The 27,926-nt window shown below is 40.8% G+C and overlaps 2 protein-coding genes across 5 annotated transcripts in view; both read left to right on the forward strand.

Annotated features, from left to right (window-relative positions):
• TDRD1 (tudor domain containing 1) overlaps positions 1 to 21,117 on the forward strand; it is a 62,110-nt gene extending 40,993 nt beyond the window's left edge. For all 3 annotated transcript variants that reach the window (XM_055092307.1, XM_055092306.1, XM_055092305.1), the window contains exons 17-26: positions 1,864 to 1,974; positions 2,733 to 2,903; positions 4,887 to 5,162; positions 5,676 to 5,795; positions 6,906 to 7,022; positions 10,376 to 10,543; positions 11,400 to 11,627; positions 12,238 to 12,284; positions 12,366 to 12,453; positions 15,800 to 21,117. In XM_055092307.1, coding sequence (XP_054948282.1) covers positions 1,864 to 1,974; positions 2,733 to 2,903; positions 4,887 to 5,162; positions 5,676 to 5,795; positions 6,906 to 7,022; positions 10,376 to 10,543; positions 11,400 to 11,627; positions 12,238 to 12,284; positions 12,366 to 12,453; positions 15,800 to 15,831 — 1,358 coding nt within the window. In that variant the 3' untranslated portion in view covers positions 15,832 to 21,117. The remainder of the gene's footprint in view (positions 1 to 1,863; positions 1,975 to 2,732; positions 2,904 to 4,886; positions 5,163 to 5,675; positions 5,796 to 6,905; positions 7,023 to 10,375; positions 10,544 to 11,399; positions 11,628 to 12,237; positions 12,285 to 12,365; positions 12,454 to 15,799) is intronic.
• A 2,620-nt stretch (positions 21,118 to 23,737) lies between these two features.
• The window catches only part of VWA2 (von Willebrand factor A domain containing 2), a 55,594-nt gene continuing 51,405 nt past the window's right edge, over positions 23,738 to 27,926 (forward strand). Inside the window, exon 1 of one of the 2 annotated variants that reach the window (XM_034931537.3) lies at positions 23,738 to 23,867. The gene's annotated coding sequence lies outside the window, so the exon portion shown is untranslated. Of the gene's footprint in view, positions 23,868 to 23,911; positions 24,170 to 27,926 lie in introns of those variants that run through there. The other variant, XM_057298786.2, reaches the window with a different exon arrangement.

Below are 27,926 nucleotides of genomic sequence, written 5' to 3' on the forward strand. Positions count from 1 at the left end.
ATCATCTGGTTGGTAGGCCACCATTCCATATAGGATAAAATTTACAGTTTTGAAGTTCCTTTTTATTTTTAAAGGTGATTATACAAACATAATATAAAAATTCTAAAGATGAAGAAGGAAACATGAAAACATGTTTCAAAAGTGTATATAGTGCAAAGTAAGTTTCCTGGTTCCTCTTCTCAATTTTCCAAATATTTTTTCAGAGATACTCTATACATATGCTTGTATGAGTATATATAATCCTTTTCTGTATCTATCAATAGTATAAAATGGTAAGTAATTTTTGCATTTTTTCTTCCACTACATTTTGGATATCAGTTCACATACTGTTTTCTCCAGTCTCTTTTTAAATAACAGTTTTTATTTTGGAATAATTTTAGGTATACAGAAAGTCACAAAGATGGTACATAGAGGTCCTGTATACACCTCACCCAGCTTCTCCTGTAGTTAGCATGTGATCGTGGCACATTTGTCGCAACAAAGAGACCAACAGTGGTATATTACCATTAACTGAACTCCAAACTTTATTTGGTTTTTGCTAGATTTTCCACTAGTGTCCTTTTTCTGTTCAGGAGCCACTCTGTGACACCACATTGCTGTTTAGTCTCTATTCTTTTTCATGGCTACATGGTATTCCACTGTGTGGGTTTATCCTAATTTAATTAACCTAAGTTAACATCTAGTTGCTCCACATCCTCACAAACATTGTGTTTTTTCTTTTTTGTTTGAGCCATTCTGGTGAGCATCATTGACCTTAACTTTTCCAAATCTTGGTTTTTCTTTGTTAAATAAGGACATTAAACTAGATAACTAAGGTCCTATCTGACCCCATAGTTGTGAGATTTAACCTAAGTGTGGATACACACTACTAAGTGTGGATAAATACAGGATTAGTGGTTTCCAAGCTTTTATTACTAAAACAAATCCTTGTACTGTGATTTTTACTTTAGGAGTAGATCTCTGGGACAAGTTGCTAAAATTGTAATGAGAGTATTAGGTCAAAGGAATATGTGTGTTTGTGCTTTTGAGAGCTAGTGTTCTTCAGAGGCCAGCCAAACAATCCCCCAGCAGCAGAGTGTATCATTGTCTATTGTGTGTCCTTAAACTTTATTTAGGCTAATCTGAAAGGCAAAACGTCTGAAACATTAGAATTTATTTTCCATTTTAGTAAATGAGCCTTTGTCACATTCTTAAAAGGCATTTGCTTTTCTTTTACTACTACTAAGTGGTTTAGATCCCTTCTGCATTCAGAAGCTCTCCATGGTCTGCATTTTGCAGGGACAGCTCCAATGTCTCTCTCCAGTGGCCACTTCTCCACTTCTGCGCTTCGCTAGCCTGCTGCCCACTTTTGGTTGCCTAATTTCATAATTCTGTCCTTTGTCTGAGAGCCATGTCTTCCTTCTGGAAATACCCTCTCCTTCAAATGTGATGTACTTTGTATTTCTGTATGAAACCTCCAGCACGCAGAGCTCATGAGCTCTGACTTCTTATACGTTACCTGTGCCATCCATTTAGTGATTATAGTCACTTTCAGGACAGCTTTTATGTAGCTTCTGTATGGGTTTGTATGCTGTTTTCTTATCTCCCTGCAAAGTTCATGCTTTATTGTACTGATAATCATGCTCTAATTGTTTCTTTTTGCCCAGTAAATCGTTGGTGTTGGGTTTATTGAAAGTATTAACTAAATAACAACTTATTTGCCCAGTAGTTTTTTAATAAGGAAAAGCATTGGGTAGACTTAATAGTAGTTTAGGGAGGTACCTGTCTTGATCATAAAAATCACGTTTTCTGACTTTAAAGGAAAATCTATGTTGTTTACTTTTTAATATGTTCTTAATTTTTAAATCCTATGTGTATTTTCAGCTTTAAAGAAACTCAATGATTTGAACAAGTCATTAGCAGAACACTGCCAGCAGAAGTTACCTAATGGTTTCAAGGCAGAGATAGGACAACCTTGTTGTGCCTTTTTTGCAGGTAAGTTGCAATTGATGCAATCTTGACTTTTAGAACCTTATATTTCTTAACTTAACCTTATTTTTAGTGCACATTTTCTTAATGCTTAAGCAAACATTTTTCATGGCCAAGAATGAATGAATGCTTACAATGTCATGTGTTTTTCCTTCTCTTTGTAACAAGGAACTTACAAGTGATACTTTCTTGCCTTAACTTTATTAAACATTATTTTAATGCTTTTCTTTCCAGAATTTCTGTTAATATTAAAATAAGTTAGCTCACGGAAGCACTGTTCACAGCAGGTTCATTGTTTCTTCTGGTTACTATAAGTATTTACAGTATTTTGAAAATGTAATTGAGACATCTTCATTACAATAATTTTTTTACTATTTACTACTTAAATTATTTTACCACATAACAAGTAAAATAATCTGAGCCATTAGTACTAAGAGTATTATACATCTCCAAAACTGACAAGTATATTCAAGTCTTATCTTCACCTTCACATTCTGTTTATTGGATAGGTTATGAATGAAATCTTTAATTCATATCAAATGTAAAAGTATGGCACTATACATTTTGGAGATAGTCTAAAAATAGATTTTGAGAATTCTTTCATTCTAGAGATTTTTGAATTTTGAAAAATGAAAGGCGTGATTTGGGAAAGTAAGCAAATTTATTACCTACTTTTAGACAAAGGGTGGCTTTTTTCAAGATAAGTATTTCAAGTGTCGATAGAAAGGAAATGTTCCATGTCACAAACTGTGTGTTAAACCTAGGTGATGGTAGTTGGTATCGTGCTTTAGTCAAGGAAATCTTACCAAATGGACATGTTAAAGTACATTTTGTGGATTATGGAAACATCGAAGAAGTTACTGCAGATGAACTCCGAATGATATCATCAACATTTTTAAACCTTCCCTTTCAGGGAATACGGTGCCAGTTAGCAGGTATGGTATACAATAAGAAACTTTCTCAACTTTCTAATACTTGGGGCATATAATCCAAGTGTTAATATCTACAATGTTAACATTTCGTGTGAGTTAGAGGATCCTGCTTCATATTATAAAACTTAGAAATTTTACTTACAATATTGACCAAAAACGTCCAGTGTTGTCAGAGTAGGGAAGCGGCTCCTTTACTGACCACAGGAATAAAAACTGCACGATCCTCTGGAAGGCATTGGCAGGATTCCTTAAGAACCTCCAGCGTTCATACCTTCTGACTTAGTAATTTTGCTCCTAGTAATTTATCCCAGAGAAATCCGGGAATTGCACAGAATAGGTTACAAAAATAATTATTACACCACTGTTAATAATGGCAAAATAACATAAATAGTCAATAATAGCAGATTGGGTAAATGATCCATAAAATGGATAATGATAGTACTTATTTTGTAGGGTTGTTGGGAGGATTAAATGAAGGTTTAGGACAGGGTCTGGCACTCAAAGTTCCACATGTTTAGCTGTCTATTGCACAGTCATTAAGATGATGTTAAATATGTGTTATTGATATGAAGAATTGTTCATGATTTAAGTGAAGAAAACAGGTTATAAAAGAGTGTTGTGATAAAGACAATAGACGTCAGAGCCAACTGCTGCTTGCTGTCTATGAGACGTTTAGGCAAATTATTTAAACTTTCTGTGCTTCTGTTTCCTCATCTGGAAATTATTCCTACCTTCCTCAAAGAGTTGTTAAGAGAAAAATATAAAGCACTTAACAGTGCTTGGCATTATACCTATAGTAGCGGTTATTATAAAAACTTTATAATAGAATATATAAGAGAATGTGTGTATATGTGTGTATTTTGGACATCTGCACATAAAAGTTGTGGATGGTTGGATTCCAAAATGTCAACAGTGGTAAAGTCAGGCAGCATAGATGGATTTATTTCTTCTGCTAATCTGTTTCTGTTTATTTTATAATATATTTCAGATTATTGTTCTTTTTTTAATTTTTTTTTTTTTTTTGAGATGGGGTTTCACTGTTGTTGCCCAGGCTGGAGTGCAATGGCACAATCTCGGCTCACTGCAACCTCTGCCTCCCAGGTTCAAGTGATTCTCCTACCTCATCAGCCTCCTGAGTAGCTGGGATTACAGGCATGTGCCACCACGCCCAACTAATTTTTTGTATTTTTAGTAGAGACGGGGTTTCTCCATGTTGGTCAGGCTGGTCTTGAAATCCTGACCTCAGGTGATCCACCTGCCTCCACCTCCCAAAGTGCTGGGATTACAGGCATGAGCCACTGTGCCCGGCCCAGATTATTGTTCTTAATTACCATATTTTATTCCAGTGCTGCTTAAATTATGGCCCCCAAACCAGCAACATCAACATGGGAACTTGTTAATAACTGCAGATTTTCAGCCCCCACCCAAGACCCAGACCTACCAAAATTAGAAACTCTGGGTAGGGCCCCACAGTCTGTGTTTTAACAAGGCCTCTAGGTGATTGAGATACATGTTCAAGTTTGAAAATCGCTGCTAAGAAAACAAGGGTGTAAGCCAAAATTATCCAAGAAAAATAATTTTTGCTTACATAATGAAAAACATTTTGAAGTTATTAGAGAACTCTCCACAAAGGTGGCAGTATATCAGCTGACATCTTCTACCAGCATAATGGTTAACTCATACATAACAGAACATGATGGTGAATTCTAAAACAGTACTCCTTTTTCTATTGGAAAATGCCCGGTAAAGATATGTTAGCAGAGAATGTAAGGAAAGATCCTGAGTCTCCTAAAACCCTAGAGTGTATTAGCAAATGCATTATCTCTTAAGTCAGGCATGCAGGATGTAGGTGTATAATTGAATATTGAAGATACTGAGAATTGCTGACCTGAAAGTAAACTTGGCAAAGACCTGGTGCTGGGTACTACTAAAGCAAAAATGAAACTTGTTCATAGGATTCTTTTTACTGCTGTCCTTATTTTCCAGATATACAGTCTAGAAACAAACATTGGTCTGAAGAAGCCATAACAAGATTCCAGATGTGTGTTGCTGGGATAAAATTGCAAGCCAGAGTGGTTGAAGTCACTGAAAATGGGATAGGAGTTGAACTTACGGATCTCTCCACTTGTTATCCCAGAATAATTAGTGATGTTCTGATTGATGAACATCTGGTTTTAAAATCTGCTTCACCACATAAAGACTTACCAAATGACAGACTTGTTAATAAACATGAGCTTCAAGTTCATGTACAGGGACTTCAAGGTAACATTTTAAAACCATTTATTTGTTTAAATTTGTTATTCTTTGCTCTCAGAGACTATGAAAATTTTTCCATCATAAATGACAATTTTCCTGTAGAGATATGCTTTACGGACATAGATTAGTAGGTTAATATTGTATTATTATTAAATTATTGAACAAACATTCATTTCAATGTAATTGTCAGATAAACATATACAGAGATATCTCACTTAGAAGCTTGAGTAAATTGTAAGAATTACATTAAATATTTGACAGAGATGGAAATATACAGAAATATACTACAGGAGTGTAATAGTTCAAGGATTTCATTGTAGACTGAACTTTTTCGTACTGCCCACAAAATCCCTCAAATAGAATAGATTGTTTTGTGAAAAAATACAGATTTTTATTTTGGGGATTTGGAAATGTTGATAATCATTTCATGAACAAATGATTGAATTAAATATGTTACTGAGGAAAACAACAGTACATTTTTTTTATTCCGTGTGAGACCTGTGTTTTGTATGTTTCCAGCTACCTCTTCAGCTGAGCAATGGAAGACGATAGAATTGCCAGTGGATAAAACTATACAAGCAAATGTATTAGAAATCATAAGCCCAAACTTGTTTTATGCTCTACCAAAAGGGATGCCAGGTAAGAAACCAAAATTTGAGACATATTTATGCTCATCTTTTAAACTGTAAAACGAAAGTGCTGGTCTTGAATTCCTTTGGGAATGAAGGGGAGAAAGAGGCTCACTGTTTTAAGGAAGAACTGATCATAACACTTAAGGCAAATTTAGTTACGAAACACTAGCGGGAACATGAAGGGAAGCCCTACTACAGTCAGCACCTACCTGCCCAGTAGCCTGGTCTACAGCTTTTTATAACAGAAGTGTCCTTAATTACTGTATAATTTCTTGTTTAAAAAACACATTATCTATATTGAATCATATTTACTGCTTTAGATATATCGAAAGACTTTGTAATCCATTCATAATCATAGCTTTACTATACCTTAGAGACGTAGAGAAGTGTTTCACACTAGAACGAATCTTGAAGAAAAGTAGCATATAAAACTTTATTTTTAATTTTCCTTTTGTTGTTTCATGGAAGTTGCAATTAAGGAATCTCTTAAATGTATATGACTTTATCCTTGTAGTATCTGAAGATGAGTTAGTGCAAGCTGAGTGCTGTCTTTTTAGAATAATTTGCAGGCACTTTTAAAGCTGAAAAAATGAAACTTTTGTTTCAAATTTTCAAAGTTAGAACTGTGGTAATGCCAATAACTGCTCTTAAATTTATCTCTAATACTACAAAAGGATCTTTATTCTGTGTACTAAAAAGCAGGAGCTTAGGGTTATTTGATCCTGACAACATGTTGTATGATGAATTGGAAATGCTATTGAGGATAATTTTATTAAGTATAACACTTACTGAAAAGTACACTAAACAATTGTAAAAATACAGCTTAATAAGTTTTCACAGAGTGAACAAACCAGTATAACCACCTTGATCAAGTAGTTGATCCACCGGAGGCTTCCTCCCTGCCCACTCGGGGTATTGATTGCATCCCTTTTGCAAATGGCAACCGATAGTGGGTATATTTTCGAGTATCATGTATATTTTATATACATGTATATATTTTAAATATATTTTAATACACAAAGGGTTTTTGGATTGATTAGACTTGCCATTCTTTTGTATAGTGTTAATAGTAGCACTGGAAATTTTCTTCACAAAAGATTGCTTTTATATATTTTAGAAAATCAGGAAAAGCTGTGCGTGTTGACAGCTGAATTATTAGAATACTGCAATGCTCCGAAAAGTCGACCACCCTATAGACCAAGAATTGGAGACGCATGCTGTGCCAAATACACAAGTAAGGTTCTTTTAGGGAAAATATTTGAGGAAAGGTATTTAGTCTGTTTTGTTCTACATGATACTATGTAGATTTTGGTATTTTAGCTGCATATTTCATTTGGTTTAGGGAGAGAAATTAAGGAAGGCAGTGTTGTGGATTTAATTCATATGTTGGTCATTCAGCTTTTCGATTCTATATAGATTATTTTTAGGCAAGGATATAGGTAGATTTCTACAAATCTGTCAGTACTTACAGATAACCAGCTCGAGATAACCACACTATTCTAGTGGATCAGTCACATTACATTTCTTTATGGAGGGGTTGCAAAGAATTCATAGGGTTCCATATGTGAATGTACTAAAAGAAGGATGAAATGCCTCAGGGAGTCAGGCTCATTGATGAGGGTATACTTTGATCCTTCTCCGTTTTAATGTCTCATTTTAACAAATTTCGTATGCCAATATAAATAACACTTGAATTTGCTTCTGGGATCAAGGTTAAGTGGGAGTGGAGCCAGGTTACAGTGCTGCTTCATGGTCCACAGTCAGGTCCAATTGGCAGGCAAGCATGGCTCCTGCCAGTCCCTGGGCAGAGGTGGCTAGTGGCAGGATGGCAGCCACGTGGGGCTAGAGCTGAGTTCACCTGGGGACAGGGCTGCTTTCAGTCAGTAGCTGGGAACAAGGTCTTGAAAGTCTGCCACTGGGGCACAGGCCTGCCTTCTCAAAGAGCCTTCCTCAATCTTGGGCTCCAGTGGCGTTTCAAAACCCCCCATCTGGATCCCAAACCTCTCACAAAGGCATTTTTGTGATTAGATGGGCACCAAATTGTTTTTGTTGGGGAGTACAAGTTGGGGACCTTCAAACTTCATGGTCTTGCAGATATTGCACACTAGTTTTGTTTTTCTTTTGTATGAGAACTGGATCTATACTTGCCCTTTCTTTCCAGGATAAATCACAATTTTTGGTTCTATAAGTATTCTGCCTTACTTCATTAGGACTGCATAAGCACTGTTCACAGCTGAGCTGTGTAGTGTATTACAATTGCCTTCTCTTTTGCCACTTTTGTTGTTGTTAGTGTTCTATAGACTGTCACTAATTATTTCCAGTGCTCTGCATTAGTGCAAATTCCCTCAAAGAACACAACATGTACTTTCTCAACATTACCATATTGGAGGCATCTTCAGCCTTCAGTCTGCTCCTGTACAGGCTGCTTGTCCCCCAGACCTGAGCTGTAATCCTGGGTTTTTCCTCACCATGCTGAGATCGTTTCAGCCCTGACCCTGTTGTTTCCTGGACGGCACTTCTGCCCCCCACACTGTGTTAGCTAGATTTCTTCTTCCTTCGTCCCACCTTGTTTTTTGGATCCCCAACTTCCCTTTTGATTTACTCCAGTATTTGGGTGGATCCTGTCCTCCAGAAGCTGAGAAAAGGTGCATGTAAGACAAATTTTCTGTTATCTCCCATGTTTGAAAAAGTCTTCAGCCTAATAGTTAATTGATAGGTTGCCTGGATGCAGAATTCTAGATTGGAAATGGTTTTTCACTTAAAATTTTGAGGCACTGCTTTTATTGTGTTTTAGCTATTGGTGTTTCTGGTCAAAAGATTAATGTTATTCCGGATTCCACAAACTTTGTGTGTTTTTTCCGCCTTTCTGGAACTGTTAGTATTCTCACCTGTTTTGAAATTTATGATGTGACCTTAGTATGGTGTTTCTTTTTCTACCGTTTTGCTGGGTACTCAGTGGGTGGGCCCCTTACATCTAGAAATTCATGAGCTTCAGTTTGAGAAACTTTCCTGAATTAATGCTTTTAGTTGCTTTTGTTTTCTGTTCTGTTAGGAGCTTCAAGTCTTCTAATGCTGAATTTGAACTCTTCTGCTAAATGTCCTCTTCTCTCTTTCATCTTTTTTGTTCTTAAGGAGATTTCCTCAATTTCACCTTCCAACTTTTTAAATTTAGGTTTTCATTTCTATCACATTTTTAATTTCAATAGCTTTTTTTGTTTTGTTTTTCATGTTTATGTGTTTTAATACTACCCTGTTCTTTCAAGAGTGGAATGTCATTTCTCCAAGGATATTACTGTCAGTCTTCTAATGTTCATTGTCATATTCCTCCTTGGTTTTCTGCCTTGGTTTCCCTAAGGTCCTGTTTTGTTTTGGTCTCCTCTGTGATGTTAGAGGCTTTCTGCAAATCTCTGGTGAGCCTATGCTGTTCCTGTATTTAAGATGGGGCACTGAGAAGTTACTGGGAAGTTGCTTTGAGAGTGGGCAGGGGCTTTTCCACTGATGGCCTTCACTGTGGGTGATCTGGCTCTGCCATCTCACTGCAGACTCCCAGTGTCGCCATCCTGATGGGCTGTCACATGGACTGGTGGCCTCCTGCCTGGAGTGCACAGCTTGCCTGCCAGTGTTAAACTCTCCCTTGTCTACTCTGCCTCACGTTCTCCAGTCCATGCCCTCTGTGGTTCATTCTCTCAGGAGAGGAAACCTCCAGTCTTCTGCCCTCAAGTAGCAGCATTATTAAAACATGGGAACACAAAGCTCACCATTCTCTTTAGCAACTTTAAAAATAGGTGTTATATGCAAATGAGTGTATGAACCAAAGCCTATTCAGGTGTCTTTGCAAGTAACTCTGCTTCCTTGGCCAATCTTCATTTCCAACTCCATCTTAACTCCTGCTTTTGAATGAGCAGCACCAATCGTTGAGACTTCAGGGGTTGGGGATTTGTGATGCAAGCTGGGATGCTTCTTGGCTTCCCCACTGCCAACTTTGGTTGAGCTACCATGGCTCTACTAAATCATTTTCATTCAGGCATCTGCTTTCCAGCTTCCAATATTCTGTTGTCTTTTCTCTTGTTCTCTACTCTATTCTACGCATTAAAAAAAAAAAAAAAAATCTGGCCGGGTACGGTGGCTCACGCCTGTAATCCCGTCACTTTCGGAGGCTGAGGCAGTAGGATAGCTTGAATTCAGGAGTTCAAGACCAGCCTTGGCAGCATGGCAAGACTATCTCTACCAAGAATAAAAAGTTAGCTGGGCGTGGTGGTGTATACCTGTATTCCCAGCTACTCAAGAAGCTGAGGTGAGAGGATCACTTGAGTCTGGGAGGTGGAGGTTGCAGCGAGCCAAGATTGTGCCACTGCACTCCAGCCTGGGCTGCAGAGCCAGACCCTGTCTCAAAAAAAAAAAAAAAAAAAAAATTCTATTACCTTTTTCATAGGAATGTAGAGGTAAATGTTTGTATTTAATTTGAACTGTAACCAGAAATTTTGGCATGGATTTTTAAGTGATGTAAATATAACTATGAATAACCATCTTAAAGTAGGAGGAATCACTGACTGTAAGTTCTTACCTGAGATTTCATTCTATTTTCAGGTGATGATTTTTGGTATCGTGCAGTTGTTCTGGGGACATCAGACACTGATGTGGAAGTGCTCTATGCAGACTATGGAAACATTGAAACCCTGCCTCTTTGCAGAGTGCAACCAATCACCTCTAGCCACCTGGCGCTTCCTTTCCAAATTATTAGATGTTCACTTGAAGGTAGACAGCTAAGTCACTTTCCAATTTAGGTTTCTGGGTATTTTTTTTTTTCCTCTTTATGTTTCATAGCTCTAAGTCGGAATCAAATGGATATTTCCAGTAACTGCCTTAATGTTTTTAAATATTAAGAGTTTTCAAATAAGTTTCATATTCTTTATTCTTTATCGAATTCTCACAAAAACTGTGCTCAGTCAGTCTTTGTTTTGTAGATTAGTTTCAGAGGGCCAGGGTTCAGAGATTCGGTTTTGCCCCTGGTTGCTAAGCTAGTAAGTGGCAGGGCCAGGATGTGAAACAGGGTGTCTGGTGTCTGTGAACCAGGGTGTCTGACCTCTCATTTGGGGTCTTTCTGCTTCGTCACATCTCTCTTTAGGGACTGAAGGCATTCACATGACACCATTTTTGGCTACCTTATGAATGGTAAATCTGCATATATTCAACTCCTTAGTCGGAATTTGAACAAAGTGAACAAAAATACTTAAAGTAGCTTTTTACTGTTGCTCCTGATGTCCTTATGCAGAGGACTTGCAGATAATACCATACCGATTGCTTCATGGTCCTCTTAGGTTTTGACTCAGAGTTGGAAAATTGTCTTTGTTTCTCCTGTTGGAATATATGAAGGACAGATGTGTCTGTTTCGTGCCCTCTAGTCCAAGATTAGTGCTTGATGCCTTGTTAGGTGATCAATCAATATGTATTGAATAAATTTGTCTTTTGTAATGCAATAGCAGTAGTACATCAGAACACACCTAAATCCAGCTGAAGTCCAGTAAGCCTTTTGCTTATTATTCTTAGATAATTTATCTAAATTCTGTCTTTTTAAAAGGGACTAAAAGACTATAATATCTATTTTTTCCAGGATTAATGGAATTGAATGGAAGCTCTTCTCAATTAATAATAATGCTATTAAAAAATTTCATGTTGAATCAGAATGTAATGCTTTCTGTGAAAGGAATTACAAAGAATGTCCATACAGTGTCAGTTGAGAAATGTTCTGAGAATGGGACTGTCGATGTAGCTGATAAGCTAGTGACATTTGGTCTGGCAAAAAACATCACACCTCAAAGGCAGAGTGCTTTAAATACAGGTATTCTTTTCAAGTGTTATTAATAACAGATGTTAAGTGTGAGGAATAACAGATAATCAATTTAGTTGACTTGACCTTTTCTCACTCCCCATGCCATACTCTCTTCTCCTCCTCCACAAATCCAGTGGCAGGGTTCTGATTCCTGTGGCTGCCTGGGAGGGCCGCCTTGATGGAGGCAGTCCTCCGAGTCCAGATAGTCCTTAGATCAGACTTGTCAGCACTGCTGTGGGAATTGACACCAAGAGCTTTGAAAATGCCAGGCATTCTGCGTGCTTCTTATTTCCAATTTACTTTCTATCCTGATCAAACTGAGAAGTCATATTTTTGAGATTCCATCTTCCTGGTACTTCATAAGATGTATATTTGACAGACCTGGCCTCAGTCAAAAAGAGAGATGATTGACAACCAAAACCTTGGAGACATGGGTTGTTAATGTGGTCAAATCCAGACCATGGTAGTAGATAATCTCAAAGCCCAAATGGATCCATCCAGGTCTTTGTAGTCGGAACCCATGCGCAAGGGGGAGAGCTATCTGTATATGTTTACACTCCCAAGTTTTTCTTCTTTACATTATGTGTTATCTAATGGCTTATTTTTCTTGTGCTTTTAGAAAAGATGTATAGGATGAATTGCTGCTGCACAGAGTTACAGAAACAAGTAGGTAAAATTTCCTTTAAGTGAAATTACACTCCTAACGTTTTTAGAAATTAAATCATATGGTTTCTTTTTCACCCACAGGTTGAAAAACATGAACATATTCTTCTCTTCCTCTTAAACAATTCAACCAATCAAAATAAATTTATTGAAATGAAAAAACTGTTAAAAAGTTAAGTAAGTTAAATCGTATGTTTTCGCCTCTTCTGTGATCACCAATAGGACATCTTCAGGCATATTGGCAGGATAGAGCTAATGGAGTGAAACCTATTGTAAGGCTGTACTTTCGTGATTTAATGACCTGAGGTTTGGTCATAATGCTTCTGCTGTTTTTGTAGGTTTATCTGATCGTTTTCCTTTGCTACTGCTAATGGAACTGAACCCCCAGGGGTATTCCAGTTGTAATAGCCTTTCCTTACTGTTGTTTGGTTCTGTGAATGCCTATGTTATTGATATGTGGAGGGACTTGTAAAACTTGTTGTGACATAAAGCTTAGCCTCAGATTTTTTGTCTAGATCTGAAATTAACTCAGATCTCACTTATGCACATTGCTGTAAATATGTTTAGCACTTTTTGCGAGGGGTATCTAAAGGGCCAAGAACGGAAAGTGGATCTAAAGGGGCAAGAACGGAAAGTGGGCTGCACTGAGGGTATTTTTCATTTAAAAACAAAACATACTCCCCGCTTTTGGCTGTGGTGATTCTAGTGTCTAAAGAACATACTGGTGAGTTTTAAACCAGTGTTCCTCCCCACCCCACCCCCATATTTTAAATGTCTGGGATCCTTTGTTGTAAGATGGTTCTCAGAAATAAATTTTTGATTAAGAGCCAATTAGAACTTCTGATCAGGGCTGGGAGTGGTGGCTCACGCCTGTAATCCCAGCACTTTGGGAGGCTGAGGCGGGCAGATCACCTGAGCCCAGGAGTTCGAAGTCAGCCTGGCCAAGATGGCGAAACACTGCCTCTACTTAAAATACAAAATTAGCTGGGCATGGTGGTGCACACCTGTTATCCCAGCTACTTGGGAGGCTGAGACAGGAGAATCGCTTGAATCCAGGAGGCGGGGGTTGCAGTGAGCCAAGACTGCTATTATACTCTAGCCTGGGCGACAGAGTGAGAGTTTGTCTCAAAAACAAAACAAAACAAAACAAAACAAAAAAACCTCTAATCTCAGAATAAAGTTGTCTCTCCTCACCACTTTGAGTTGTTACAGTTCCAGCCAAAAGCAAAGGAACTTTGATTTACTTAATATGTGCACTTTTGTTGGTTAACAAGTTTATATTAAACTGTTTGGAAATAGTTCAAGAGGTGGCTATATTACTCTTCATGAATCTTTTATGGGTGTAGTAACTCTCAAGTAGGAACCAACTGCCAACTGTGTTAAAACATATCTTTCATGTGGTAATAGACCGTTTCTTTGCTTTTTAAGAAAGGTCAACTGAATTATAAGCTAAATGTAATTAATGCAAGATCAACTATCTTGACTCTCATGTTTCCTTTTAGAAATTTTGGGTTATTACAACTTTCAGTCCTTTTTAATACATTGTCTTAATACTGACTGTTTGGTGTGTTTAAGCTTAAAATCTTTTAATCTTTTTTTTTTTTTTGGAGATGGAGTCTTGCTCTGTCACCCAGGCTGGAGTGCAATGCCGTGATCTCGGCTCGCTGCAAGCTCCGCCTCCCAGGTTCACACAATTCTCCCACATCAGCCTCCCGAGTAGCTGGGACTACAGGCGCACACTGCCACACCCGGCTAATCTTAAACTTAATGGTGATTTTAATTTCATAGATCAAGGAACATGCAATGACATGGATTTCTGGAATTTAGTCCTAGTACCAAGTCACTATATATATTTTTTTATTTTTTATTTTTTATTTTTATTTTTTTTGAGACAGTCTCGCTCTGTTGTCCAGGCTGGAGTGCAGTGGCGCTATCTCAGCTCACTACAACCTCCGCCTCCCGGGTTCATGCCATTCTCCTGCCTCAGCTTCCCAAGTAGCTGGGACTATAGGTGCCTGCCACCACGCCCAGCTAATCTTTTTGTATTTTTAGTAGAGACAGGGTTTCACCGTGTTAGCCAGGATGGTCTCGATCTCCTGACCTCGTGATCTGCCCTCCTCGGCCTCCCAAAGTGCTGGGATTACAGGCGTGAGCCACCGCGCCCGGCCACCAAGTCATTACATTTTTAACCAAGTTGGTTGGCCTGTATGTTCTTCTTATCTGTGTAACAGGCCTTTTTCCTAAGGATATTGAGTGTGCTTACACATAAAACTTAAAGTGAAATTTCATTGTTTCTTGATAGATTTAAGACAGGGCTTAGTAGCTTTCAAAAGAAAACTTGATTTAAAGCATAGTAGTTGAACTGGATTTTTCCTTACTGTGGGAATAAATAGATATTTTATTTACATTTGAATACAGTGCAATACCTTGTGTTTGGGTAGTACGTATTTACAAAGCATTTTTACATCTACTCACATACTTAATCTTCACAATGCCCTTGAAAAGAAAGTAGGACCCATTTTACAGTTAAGGAAGCTGAGGCTCAGAGAGAGTTACATGACTGTCCAAAATCACATACAGGCTGAAACACTAGGTCTTACGACTTAAAACAGTTGTCTCAACTTCCCTGAGCTGCTACGTGTACAGTATCCTTTTAGATCAGATCAGTTACATAGGGCATGAAACTAGAGGGTTACATTATTAGGAAAAAATAATGTACATGATTGCTTAAGCATTACTTCATTGTGGTGAAAATAGAGCTGAATATTTACTCCTTTAAATTATTCTTTGAGATAGAATGGGTGTAAAAATGTATTTTGGCTGGGCATGGTGGCTCAGGCCTGTAATCGCAGCACTTTGGGAGGCTGAGGAGGGCAGGTCACATGAGGCCCAGGAGTTGGAGACCATCCTGGCCAACATGGTGAAACTTTGTCTCTACCAAAAAAAATATAGAATTAGCCAGGTGAGGTGGCATGCACCTGTAGTCCCAGCTACTGGGGAGGCTGAGGCAGGAGAATTGCTTGAACCCAGGAGCAGAAGGTTGCAGTGAGCCGAGATGGCGCCACTGCACTCCAGCTTGGGCAACAGAGTGAGACCCTGTCTCAAAAAAATAAAAGACAAACACATGTATTTCATCATCTCTGGAGAAATTTAATTGTTAGCAATTTAATTGTAAAATTGCTAAAACAGAAGTGCTGTGGTGATATGAACATAAAACCCTCTGTAATCTGTTGCTCAGGTGATGTTTCAACACACAAGTTAATGTCAGATATCTTTTATATATAAGGAGAGTGCAAACAACTATATGTTATATTTGTGAAGGGGAGTATAAACAGCTGTACTTAGCATATATTATGCTATGTTATGGTGGTCATTAATTTTCTTAACTGACAGGTCTGACTTAAATGCGTAATTCTAGTTAAAAGTGAATATTTTGTTTGCTTGTATTTGAAATTAAAAGCCATAGCAATTGAGTTTTTGCGTAAGGCATAATGATAGATGATTTTTTTCTTTTTCAGAAACAGCATCTCTTGGAGGTAAACCCTTATGAGACAGGAAACAGCAAAGGCTAGCTTTAGGAGAGAAAGTACAGCACCTGGTGTTTTTATTTATGAGAACCTTTTCTTTGTCCACTTTCTCTGTAATGACCTTCTATCCCTCCGTTTTTGCCTGCCTGCCATTCTCCTATTAGGTTGGTGGTTTTTATTTTCCTCTAAGTTCCTTCCACCAAATAAATATTACGTAAAAAATTCATACCAAATCAATGAGAATACTGGCAAGGAATACATGGGGACTTTCTGCTATATATGTAACTTTTTATTACTTAAAGGTACTGAAGGAAGGCCAGGTGCAGTGGCTCACGCCCAGCACTTTGGGAGGCTGAGGTGGGAGGATCCCTTGAGGCCAGGAGTTCAAGGTTACAGTGAGCTATGATAGTGCCACTGCACTCCAGCCTGGGTGACAGATTTTGTCTTAAAAAAAAAAAAAAAAAAGTTGATAGGAGTTTTATTTTCTGTCCGTTTGAAATATTTTGTAGTTTTCCCTGCATTCTCTGTCGTCTGCCTCTTCCACATAATGTCCTTTGCTTTCATGTTTGTTATCTTCTTTTTCTGTTCACTCAGAGGTCATCAATTTCTTTCTCTCCGTCCTTAATTGGATTATTTTTCTTTTGGCCTTTGGGCACAGAGTCTGACCTCTGGACCACTCTAACTGGAGAAGGAACTTTATGTTCCCTCTCCTGCTGTGTCCACAACCTTAGAAATCTGTAGCTAGATTTTTGTTGTTATAGATAGAATTTACTGTTTCTGAAACCCAAATACAGTTATCAGTTTAAGGTTAAAAAAAAAAAACGAAGAGTATATATTTTTCCTGAAGCATAAAAATAATCTCAAATTCTCCTAAACCACGCATATGCAGAATTATGGGCTGGCTGACTTTCCTGCCAACCCCAAAGTTTGAATTTTTTTCATGATTTAACTGTCAGACTATGAAACCTAAGATGTTTCTCACCAACTCAGCAGATACTTGAAAGACTTTTTTTTTTTTTTTTTTTGCTTTTACTGGCAATGTATGTTGTCTAATCTGTTAAATGGGATATTTCCTCGTGTAAAAAGTTGTTAAAACACTGATGTGCTTCTGTTAGATAAAAGTTCACGCTGCTTTGCCCAATAAAATTATTTCACTTCCCAACCAGCTTTCTCTTGTTTTCTTACTGCAGGCATTTTTGCCAATTTCCTTTTTTTTTTCTTGTACATACTGGGAGAATTAGAGGCTTAATGTGTTCATACTGTCTGCTTTATTGTTTGTAACCACAGAGGAAATACAAGAATATGCTATCACACAATTGCCGTTTTATTAAGGAAAATTAGGGAAACAAATCAAGGAACACAGAAAAATCAGGAGTCATTGTTTGGTTTCAAATTGTAACATTTTATCCTATGGTACTAGACATTTGAATAGGAACTGTTTTAATTAAATGGAATTTAATATTTTTTGCTGATTCAGCTAATTTGCCTTGTTCTCCAAAAGAGACTAGTATCTATAGCACTAGCCTCACAAATAGAGATATGGGTTAAATGTCTCTTGGATTAATTAGACATACTGGATCATCAGGTCTTCCTTCTGAGTAGATTTAACATGTTTCCGATTTTGATTAATGTGCCAGCTGCATGTTTCATTCGTTCAATGAATATTTGAGCTCCAGCTATGAGTCTGACATTGAGGTATGTGCCAGATTTTTTATTTGGGCCAGCACAGCTCTATGATACCAGCTAATATGTTCTTCACATCCCCTCAAAATATCTGGTTTGGTCATAAATACAGTAGAGCTTCAGTCTTCAGATCCCCTCAGAATATCTGGTTTGGTTATAAGTACCATAGAGCTGAGACCGTATATCTGAACAAATGATTTAGTCTTGGGTGGAGGCCTTGTAAATATTAAGATAAATCTTATCCAGTTTGCCAGGGAGGAGATTTCTATCATAAGAACAGTGAACTCCTGGGGGTTGACAAGGGGATAAGGAGCATATTTGATACACTTCTTGTTTTGCTAAAATTCTTTTGCTGCAGCAGCTAGAAATGTAAAAGTCTCAAAATTGTGAACAAGGATTAATTACTATTCTGAAATTGATCTCTCTCGCTATGTGATAACAGCTCCGGAAACCAACACGTGAAGATCCTCACCAGCGGGACCCTAAGCTGCCAAATTCCCAGAGAGAAATTAAGTCATTGTGAGGCTCACTGCTGAGAGACTGTCAGCCACGAGCAATAGATCACTAGTGTTACTAATAGGCTCCTCACCAACACAGCTGCCTGGAATTGGCAAGTCGAGCTCTTCTGGGATCAGCCAAAGAGGATACCTGGGCTCCTCCCCATGTAGGTGGTTTTGTGGCCCTACTTGCATCCAAACAGCCCTTAATACACACAAAATTGTCGGAGTGTTTTTTGCTTTTTCCAGATAAAGGGAATTGGAGGGTAACCTGTGGTTCTAAACATGCAGTTAAGAAAGAATGGTAGAATGGTTTTGCTTGCCGGAATTAAGGTGGTGAAGTTCTGTTAGAAGTAAGGTTACTGCCCAGTCTCACAGGGTGAGAACTGCAGATGGCTCACCCAGAGAACCAACCATTAACGTTCTGGTATTGCCCTGATCTACATGCTGCAGTCTGATTTTCCTAGGAAAGTTCTTGCATTTTGGCTATAGTTTCAAGTAACCTAAAACTGGCTTCATTTAAGGTGTTAGCTAGCTGCCAAGCCTTAGCCATTTTTTCCATGCTTGCTTGCTTCCCTTATCACCCTGAGGGGATGCCATTTTTAACACCTTGTGGTGTTAACCTTTTGATGAAGAGGCCCCTATCTCCTGTGATGAGAACCTTCCAGGAAGTGAGACAGACTCTGATGCTTATTATAAGGCAGGAGCCTACTCTGCCTCCAGAGTATACCCAGATGCCTCTCTAAATGTTTTCCATGAATACTTAGTTAAGGCAGACATGTGATGACTAAAATTCATGATACTGGGAATTTGGAGAGGAGATGGAAATAACATGGAAGTATTGACAGTTTGAGGTAGAGCACTTACAAAGTTTCATATGTTGGCTGAGTGGTTATTACACAAGCGTGTGCCTTTGTTCCATGTTTACTTGATTCGGCCAGAAAGCACATTTCCCAAAAGCAAATCCAATACAACTTTGCGCATAATTCTCACTGTCTTAAGTAGGAGCTGGGATGGATGCATTAACCCTTCAAACAATTGCTGCCTATTCCATACCTAAGTGGCTTTGGCTTGGAGATGGCAATATTTCTGCTCCTCATGTCCTGTGTCTCTCTCTGCCCCCAACTTTGTTCTCCTTGTTCTTGGCTCCACAGTTAAGAGACCACAGACCAAATTAGGCTCTGGCTTAATTTGCTGCTTGTTGAGTGCTTCTGAGTCAGGCTCTTTGTTTCCTCTAGGATGGTTTCTTTGCTGTTTAGTAGGTACTGTTTCCTGTTCTTTTATGTCTGACTGGTTAGTGGCTGCTATGTGGCTTCTGGAAAATATACAACTCTTGGAGCTCTATTAAGCATCCTTCTTTTTGTCTGTTCCTTTCGTGTGTGCTTTACCTTTCATCATTTGAGGGACTGGATCAAAATTTTAGTTGGGATTCTAGAATTAGGAACTGTTGTACCCATCACCCTTTATAGGTCAGGAAACTGAGCAATCAAAAGTTAAGTATCTTTTGTGTGTTACAAAGCCAATAGGCAGGAGCCCCCTAATCTGAAGCCACGGTCACTTTACTACAATGGGTGCCTCTGGGTGATGCATGTCACCGAGTACAGATGTCTCCATTTATCCCTGAGTGAAATTCAGTCACCTCTGTGTTTACACTCTCAGTTTACACTAAGACTCTGTGTTTACACCTCTTGTGTTTACAACTGAGACACACGGGACAGCGCAACTTGAGAATTAACATCATAGAAGGTGTCAACTGAAGAATGAGAAAGTTCATGAATTTGGAAAGGAGAGCTTTATTTTTCATAAAGAGTAGCCACTGGCAGGGTAGCCATTGCTACAGTCTGGGAAGTGTAGCTTCCAGCCAGACACCAGAAACCCACTTCCAGGTTGGGAAAAATAAGACAGGAATTTATGCTGAGTGGAGTGACCAAATACACAGTAAACTATAGGAGGAGTCATGAATATTTATGAAAGATGTACATGTGCAATTAAGCTTCATGACTCTTGATGGGTTACATGTACAAAAAAATGGTATTAGCATGATTCTGGGGTGGAGTTTTTGGCCCTCTTGGGTCAAAAGGTGAAGCAGAGGACACAACTCTCATGGTGCATCTTCTGTAGACTAGCCAGAGCCACTCCATGGTCCATTGTCTCTTAGGAAGGAATGCTGGTTGCTTGGTTTGTTGAAACCTTAAAAGGAAGGGGCAGCATCAAGTGATTGGTTCATATCAATAGTAAAGGCCAGGCGCAGTGGCTCACACCTGCAGTCCCAGCACTGGGAGGATTCCTTGAGTTTGAGGAGTTCAAGACCAGCTTGGGCAACAGAGCAACACCTCATCTCTACCCAGAACAAAAAAACCACCAGTGCGATGGTATGTGGCTGTAATCCCAGCTACTCTGGAGGCTGAGGTAAGAGGACTGCTTGAGCCCAGGAGGTCAAGGCTGTGGTGAGCTATGATTGTGCCACTATACTTCAGCCTGGGGGATACAGTGAGACCCTCAAAGATAGCAGGGGTAGAGCAAGTCTTTCCCAAAGGGCTGGTTTCTGTTTAACCCTTAAGAAAGAAGGCTGGGTACTGTGGCTCATGCCTGTAACCCCAGCACTTTGGGAGGGTGAGGTGGACAGATTGCTTGAGCCCAGGAGCTCAAGACCAGCCTGGGCAACACAAGGAAACCTCATCTCTACCAAAAACAAACAAACAAACAAACAAACCTGGTGTGGTGGCATGTACCTGTAGTTCTAACTACTCGGGAGGCTGAGATGGGAGGATTAATTGAGCCCAGGAGGTCGAGGCAGGTCTTGGCTGCAGTGAGCCAAGGTCACAGCACTGTACTCCAGGCTGGGCAACAGAGCAAGACCCTTTCTCAAAAACCAAAAAAAAAAACCTAATGGCTGATAGTGAAGGAGCAGGTATAACAAGCTGTGTCCCACCTCCCTTCCAGTCATATCTGGGAACTCCGCTTTTAAGATTTCTCTGGATAATTTAAGGTCAGGAGTTCGAGACCAGCCTGGCCAACATGGTGAAACCCCATCTCTACTAAAAATACGAAAATTAGCCAGGCCTGGTGGTGGGCGCCTGTAATCCCAGTCACTTGGGAGGCTGAGGCATGAGAATCGTTTGAACCTGGGAGGCGGAAGTTGCAGTAAGCTGAGATCCAGCCACTGCACTCCAGCCTGGGCAGTAAAGCGAGACTCAATCTCAAAAATATTTCTCTGGGGTCCCCTTGGACAAGAGGGGGTCCTTTCAGTCAGTGGAGGATATGGGGTTTTATTTCTGAGGGCATTTACTGTGTGCAAGTTACCAGGCATTGGGCTGCAAAGATGAATAAGGCAAGCTCCTGGGAAGCAAGAAGCTTACATGCCCCTTAGAATGACGGTAATTCATAATAACTTTATTTTTTAAATCCTTGTAAATCTTCACAAAGGAAGGGATGTCATGGATGACAAAAGTAGCTACCCAGCTTTCTGCATAAAAAGCCTCCACCCCTGCTGGTCACCCACTCAGCACTCAGCACTCACCAGGGCCTGCACCACCTGCCTTCCCTCCTGCCCAAGTGCACACCCCGGACAGACTGATTATACATTGATGTGAAGAAGTCTGAAGCAACAGGTATCTTCACTGTATTTATACTTTCAGTTCTTCGTAATCACAGAATGAAAATGTGAAATACCCCCCCGGCCCCAATTAAAGACATGCCAAATACTTCAGGAACAACCAGGATTGAAATTTGGCTTCTCCAAGGTAAGCCTGATAAGGTCAAAGTACGCTGGTACCTGTTAAACAGCATAAGGGGTACAGGGAGAGGGTTGTCAAAGGTAGAATTTCCACTTTCTTGAGGACCTGTGGTCTGCCCTTGTTGGACATCTCTGGAGCAGCACAGGCCACTCACCCCATGTGACTATGCAGCACTTAAAAATGTGGCGAGTCCAAATTGAGATGTGCTTGTGAGTATAGAATACAACAGGATTGGCCAGGCGTGGTGGCTCACGCCTGTGATCCCAGCATTTTGGGAGGCTGAGGCGGGTGGATTACCTGAGGTCAGGAGTTTGAGACCAGCCTGGCCAACATGGCAAAACCCTGTCTTTACTAAAAATACAAAAATTAGCCGGGCATGGTGGCGTGCGCCTGTGATCCCAGCTACTCTGGAGGCTGAAGAAGGAGAACCACTTGAACCTGGGAGGCAGAGGTTGCAGTGAGCCAAGATCATGCCATTGCACTCCAGCCTGGGCAACAGAGTGAGACTCTGTCTCAAACAAAACAAAACAAAACAAAAAAACAGGACTTTGACATCTTTATTGATTACATGTTGAGATAATGTTCCGGATGTTTAGGTTAATACTGAAATCCAGCTTGCCGTTTCTTTTCACTTTTTATTAAATGTGACCACTAGAACATTTAAAATTACACACGTGGCTTGGTCAGTATTTCTCTGGGGCAATGCTGATCTAGAGGCAGAGACCATCCCTCCCCAGCAGTTAGACCTCAAGACTAACTGCTGTGCCCTGTGGGGATGATGTGGTGGTACATTATGTCTGCTGCTCTGGTGTGGCCCTGTTTTTATTTTTGGGTGCTCAGTAAATGTTACCGGGAGAAATGAATTATAGGAAAAATGAGTCCTTTCCTGGCCTCCTTCAATGAGGTTTGCAACATTAAAGTCACCACGGGCCACTTTCACTGGAAGCTGTCAGTGTCGGGAGGTTTGGAAATTAACTGAGAACTACAGACAGGAAAGGTGTAAAGCAAATTATTTTCCTATCAAATTGACATTTACAAGAATAATGGGAAGGAGCATGGAAAAGAGGAAGCAGGTCAACCTTCCTTGAGGACAATTAGATAATAGGCATCAAAAGTCTTAAGTTGTATAAAACCTGTATCCTAGAAAATTTACCTTTTCGTAGTTTATTCTAAGGAATTAATTGGACAAAAGCACAAAGACATCTAATTGTACTATTAAAATGGAAAGTTTAATATTCAACAATAGCAGATAGGTTAAGTACATTAGGACATTATGAAGTGGTTTAAAATAGACATTCAAAAAAAGGAAGTGGAAAACCTGAGTAATGTACAGCTTGTATGGAATGAACTAAAAATACATAAATTTTTGCATGGGTAGAATGACATTGGAAGAACATACACCACAATGTTAACTGATTATCTCTGGATGTTGGAAAATGATTGATTTATCAACTTTTTTACTGTTATTTCTTTTCTTCTTCTTCTTCTTTTTTTTTTTTTTTTTTTGCAATGAACAGGCATGCTCTGGCAGTTTTCAGATGAAGTATGGAAATTATGGATTGTGCAGTCATAGTCAACGTTCATTGAGAGCTTACTTTATATAAAGCATCATGCTCAGCATTGTGCTTTGTGGCATTTGATTTTTTAAAAATCAAACGCCCTCCAATCTTAAGCAAGGATGATGGCCAAAAGGTCGGCTTATTACCCAACTACAATAATAGGAGGGACAGGTAATTAAAAGGCAATTGCCATGACAAATAGAAAAGATGCCAAAGTCAACATTTTTTCAAGGAGCTATAAAGCCCGTGGAGGAGTCAGCTGATGGCACAGTGTTCGCTGCTGCACCGCTCAGAGGCTGGGTGACCCGCGTAGAAGTGAAGTACTTTTTTATTTGCAGACCTTGGCCGATGCCGCTTTAAAAAACGCGAGGGGCTCTATGCACCTCCCTGGCGGTAGTTCCTCCGACCTCAGCCGGGTCGGGTCGTGCCGCCCTCTCCCAGGAGAGACAAACAGGTGTCCCACGTGGCAGCCGCGCCCCGGGCGCCCCTCCTGTGATCCCGTAGCGCCCCCTGGCCCGAGCCGCGCCCGCGTCTGTGAGTAGAGCCGCCCGGGCACTGAGCGCTGGTCGCCGCGCTCCTTCCGGTGAGTCCCAGCCCCGAGTTGGCTCTGGCGCCCGGGTACCCGCCAGTGCCGGCTGCCGAGGACCGATTCACGCTCCCAGGACTGGGGCCCCCTCTGCCCAGCCACCCCTACCCAGAGCACCCGGGCTGCGCGGCCCCGCCGAGGGTGCGGGCTTTGTTCGCATTGTCCGCGCGCACCTGAGCGCGGCCTTCCTGGCACGGCGGCGTCGGGGGAAGAGCGCACCTGGCGCGCGCCTCCCTCGTGGCCACTCGCGGTCCGTCCCGGGCGAGCTGGCGGGGTTTTGGGAGGGGTGCGGTCAGCAGGTAAGTGGGTAGGGGCCCCGGGTACAGGGGTGGAGGAGGGCATGTATTAAACCCAAGCTGCCCTCCTGGCACAGTAGCGGGGCCTCCTTCTCTGGCGGCCGCGGAAAGGGACTCGCCCTTTGAATAAAGGCTTTGGTGACATGCTCTCTTCCACCCCACACCCCACTACAGGACACACACAGGTGTTAAGGGGACTTGGGGCAGTTTTCCCAGGCAGAACGAGTGCCCCCAGCGAAGTGTCTGCAAGCAGAACCTGAGAGGGGCCTGCTGCCCCGAGAGAGTCCTCGCGCTTGGGCAGTGGGAAGTCCAGGGGTTTGTCGTTCTGGTGACTTCCCCCACCTGGCTCAGCCCTGCTTCCTGCATGTCTCCTTCCCTTCCAATAAGGCTAACAAAACTTTCCCTAGCTAAGCCTACCTTTCCCTCCCTCCCGCCTTGGGCCCTTGGCCACCTGCTGGGACGGTGAATGGGAGAGTCTCAGAACTGAACCTTGAAAACTTGCTGGGGGCACCAGACAGAAGAGAAGGGAGGAGGGCACCTTGCTGCTTGTGATTGTGGAATCAAGGGCTCCAGCTGAAGCTGAAAGGGGACTTGGCAATGGGGACCTCATGCCATGTGTTTGATGTCTTGGAGATTGGAATAATTAGAACGTGTACATTTTTCAAATTATAAGCTGCTTTAAGTAAAACCCCAGAACCTCTAAGTGTTTTATAAATTCAGTCCCAAAAATTCAAGGTCTCTTTTGCTGTTAAGGTGACACTATATTAAGAAATGTCGATTTATTGAAGAGTCAGAGAAGTGAAGAGGTCAGAAAGGTACCACTAGAGTTGGCAAAAGCCACAGACATGAATTTGTAAATGCTGCTGGCTTTCAGCAGGCTGAAGCCATCCTCTCTTGTGACTGATGGGGGTTCAGAGCTTCTCAGGCCTTACTCTTCTTTTGTAGAAATCCAGCCCAGAGCCATCTCCTAGTAGTGTAAGAATTTCTCAGACTAGGTCCCCAGGCAAATCCCAGGTTGGAGGAGAGGGTTGCTTTCCTCATCATCTCTGTCTGGCTGAAAACCATCAGTGTATTTTCATTAAATCTGGTTTTTGGTCTACCATACAGAGATTACAGCCAGTATTTCCCCTCTCTTCAATAGGCACAAGCCCCTGGGATATCCGAATCATAGTCAGAAGCCCATGTTTTTACAGATGAGGAAACTGAGACCCAGTTTTAGAGTGTTAGGTTCAAAGCAAAATTGAGCAGAAGGTACAGGTTTCCCATATACCTCCTGTCCTCGCCTATGCACAGACTCCCGCATTGTCAGCATCCCCCACTGCAGTGGTACATTTGTTCCAACTGATGAACCGATACTGGCACATCTTTATGACCCAAAGTTCACAGTTTGCCCTGGGGTTTGCTCCTGTTGTACATTCTATGGCTTTGGACAAATGTAAAATGATATAAATCTGCCATTATAGTATCGAACAGCATAGTTTCACTACCGTAAAAATCCTCTGTGCATCCCACCCTCCCTACAACACATGGTAATCACTGATCTTTCTACTGTCTCAATAGTTTTACCTTTTCCAGAATGTCTTATGATTGGAATCATGTAGTACGTAGCTTTCTCAGATTGGTGTCTTTTGCTCGGTAATATACACTGACATTTCTCCTCCTGGCTTTTTAATGAGCATCATAAACAACAGAATAGTTATTTGGCAGTGACAGCATCATAAGCTTGTGGTGAAAATGCCTTTTTTGTTAATAACTCCCCTGATGTGTGTGCATCTTACAAAGCATTGTCCTGGCATCCTCAGTACCTGGAAGGGTACCGGGCACAGGGCAGATGCTTAATAATTTTTACTGGATAAATGAAATTTCATATAATTATAGCAATGAGAGGGTCAGCAACACTACGAGGTTGTTTTAGAACAGTGGTCCTCAAACTTTTGCAGTGCATATATCAGTAAATGAAAACCTAGTTTAATTGGGAGGCCTGCAATAGAGTTGCTCATTTTTAATTTTATCCAATAAGGCTATTTTAAAACAAATCCCACCCCCCTCCCCATCATCAAGGAGGCTATTGGAAGTCTCTTGGTGATTGTGTGTGTGCATTCCCTGCAAAATGTTTCTGTATAACCCCAAGGCAGCACCGTGGGACAGCTGAATGTATTTGAAGTCCCTTCCTTTGTGTGCCCTTTCGTCTTCTAAACAGCTCTGGACTGCTTAATTTTCCTCTTCCACCTACCACATTACCTGCTGACTTTCCTTGAATGTGATTACTACCCTCGGTCCTCCCCTTCCTTTCCTGATCATGAGTCTCTTCTCTTGAACTAGATTTCCCTGGTCTCAGATTAGGAAACTTTGCCCTTGCCCTGGGAGCCTTTGCATCGTGGTTTCATGGGGTCCTGGCGACAACCTTTCCAGGGAAATAGGATGGATGGTGTTACCTCCGTTTTAGAGAGAAGGAAATTGAGAGACTGAAGTGGAGGAATTTACCCAGGAGGCTCATGCTCAGGTGTCCTGCCATCAGATGGTTGCTCTTTCCAGAGCATCTGTGTACCGCCTGCCTCCTAGTACCAGGTGCATCTGCATGCCGATGCCTCTGTGTACCACGTGCCTCTGTGTACCAGTGCCTCTGCATACCGCAGTGCCCCTGTGTACCAGTAAATCTGTGTATCAGTGCCTCTGCATACCAGTGCATCTGTGTACTGTGTGCCTCTGCGTACTGGTGCCTCTGTGTACCGCATGTCTCTGTGTACCACGTGCCTCTGTGTACCAGTGCATCTGTGTACCGCGTACTTCTGGTCATAGCTGAGAAGTCCTGGGCTGGACTCTAAGCTTGGGTTTTTCTCGCTCTGTGGCCTTGGGTCTCATCTTCTCCAAGATCATTTCTTCATCTATAAAAATGTAAATGATAATATCTACCCTACAGATTATGGGTGTTGTTAAATGAAATGAGTGTATTAAATGTAATGATAAACTTTTAACATCATTCATTTAGAAAACATTTTACTATTTAGCAGAGACTTTTCTACCCTGTCTCACTGGATCTTTACAACACTGGGGGAGTTTATGAAACAGATTCTCCCCATTTGGCAGATGAGGAACTAAGGCAGGGGAGGTTGTTGCTTGCAGTCACCCAGCTGCTAGGAGCAGAGCTAGGTTGAAATCCTGTCTCTGGACTTTGGGTCCTGTGTGTGTTCTCCCACACCTCAGGGCTAATCCCAGTGTCCCATACAGTGAAATCGGGTTGTGTACAATTTAAAGCATTTTCAAATATCATCCATCAAAACAAACATGAACTCTCTTCTGGCTAAAAATGTGTCTGCAGATGCAGAAAGTATGGGAGGGCTTGTGATCTATGCCCATCTTCCCAGCTTTTCTCCCTAACCCTCCAGGGAGTTCGCAAATGGCATGTTGCTTATTTCTTGGTGCGGACTTTTGGTTGTCAGGCCACTGGGTTCTGAAAATTTACTAATTATTTTAGGGGGAGCGTGACTTTCCCCAAGCAGCTTTTTAAATGCTCTCTCTGCCGTATCAAACTAGAAATGTGTCATCTACATCCATTGACACTCTGAGCCTGAGCCAAATATTTCACCAAAGGTTACAAGGAAGATGATTGTTCCAGCAAGGACTTCCCCACCGGATATTTTTACCTCTGATTTTAGTCTTCCCATTCAGGTGTGTACTGTTCTGGTAAAGGGCTCAGATTTCCATCCTGCTGATTCGGAGGAGGCTGCCAACGGCTAATCTATTTGGGGTTGGAATTGCA

This window comes from Pan paniscus, chromosome 8, assembly GCF_029289425.2.
Source record: "Pan paniscus chromosome 8, NHGRI_mPanPan1-v2.0_pri, whole genome shotgun sequence".
NCBI lineage: Eukaryota > Metazoa > Chordata > Mammalia > Primates > Hominidae > Pan > Pan paniscus.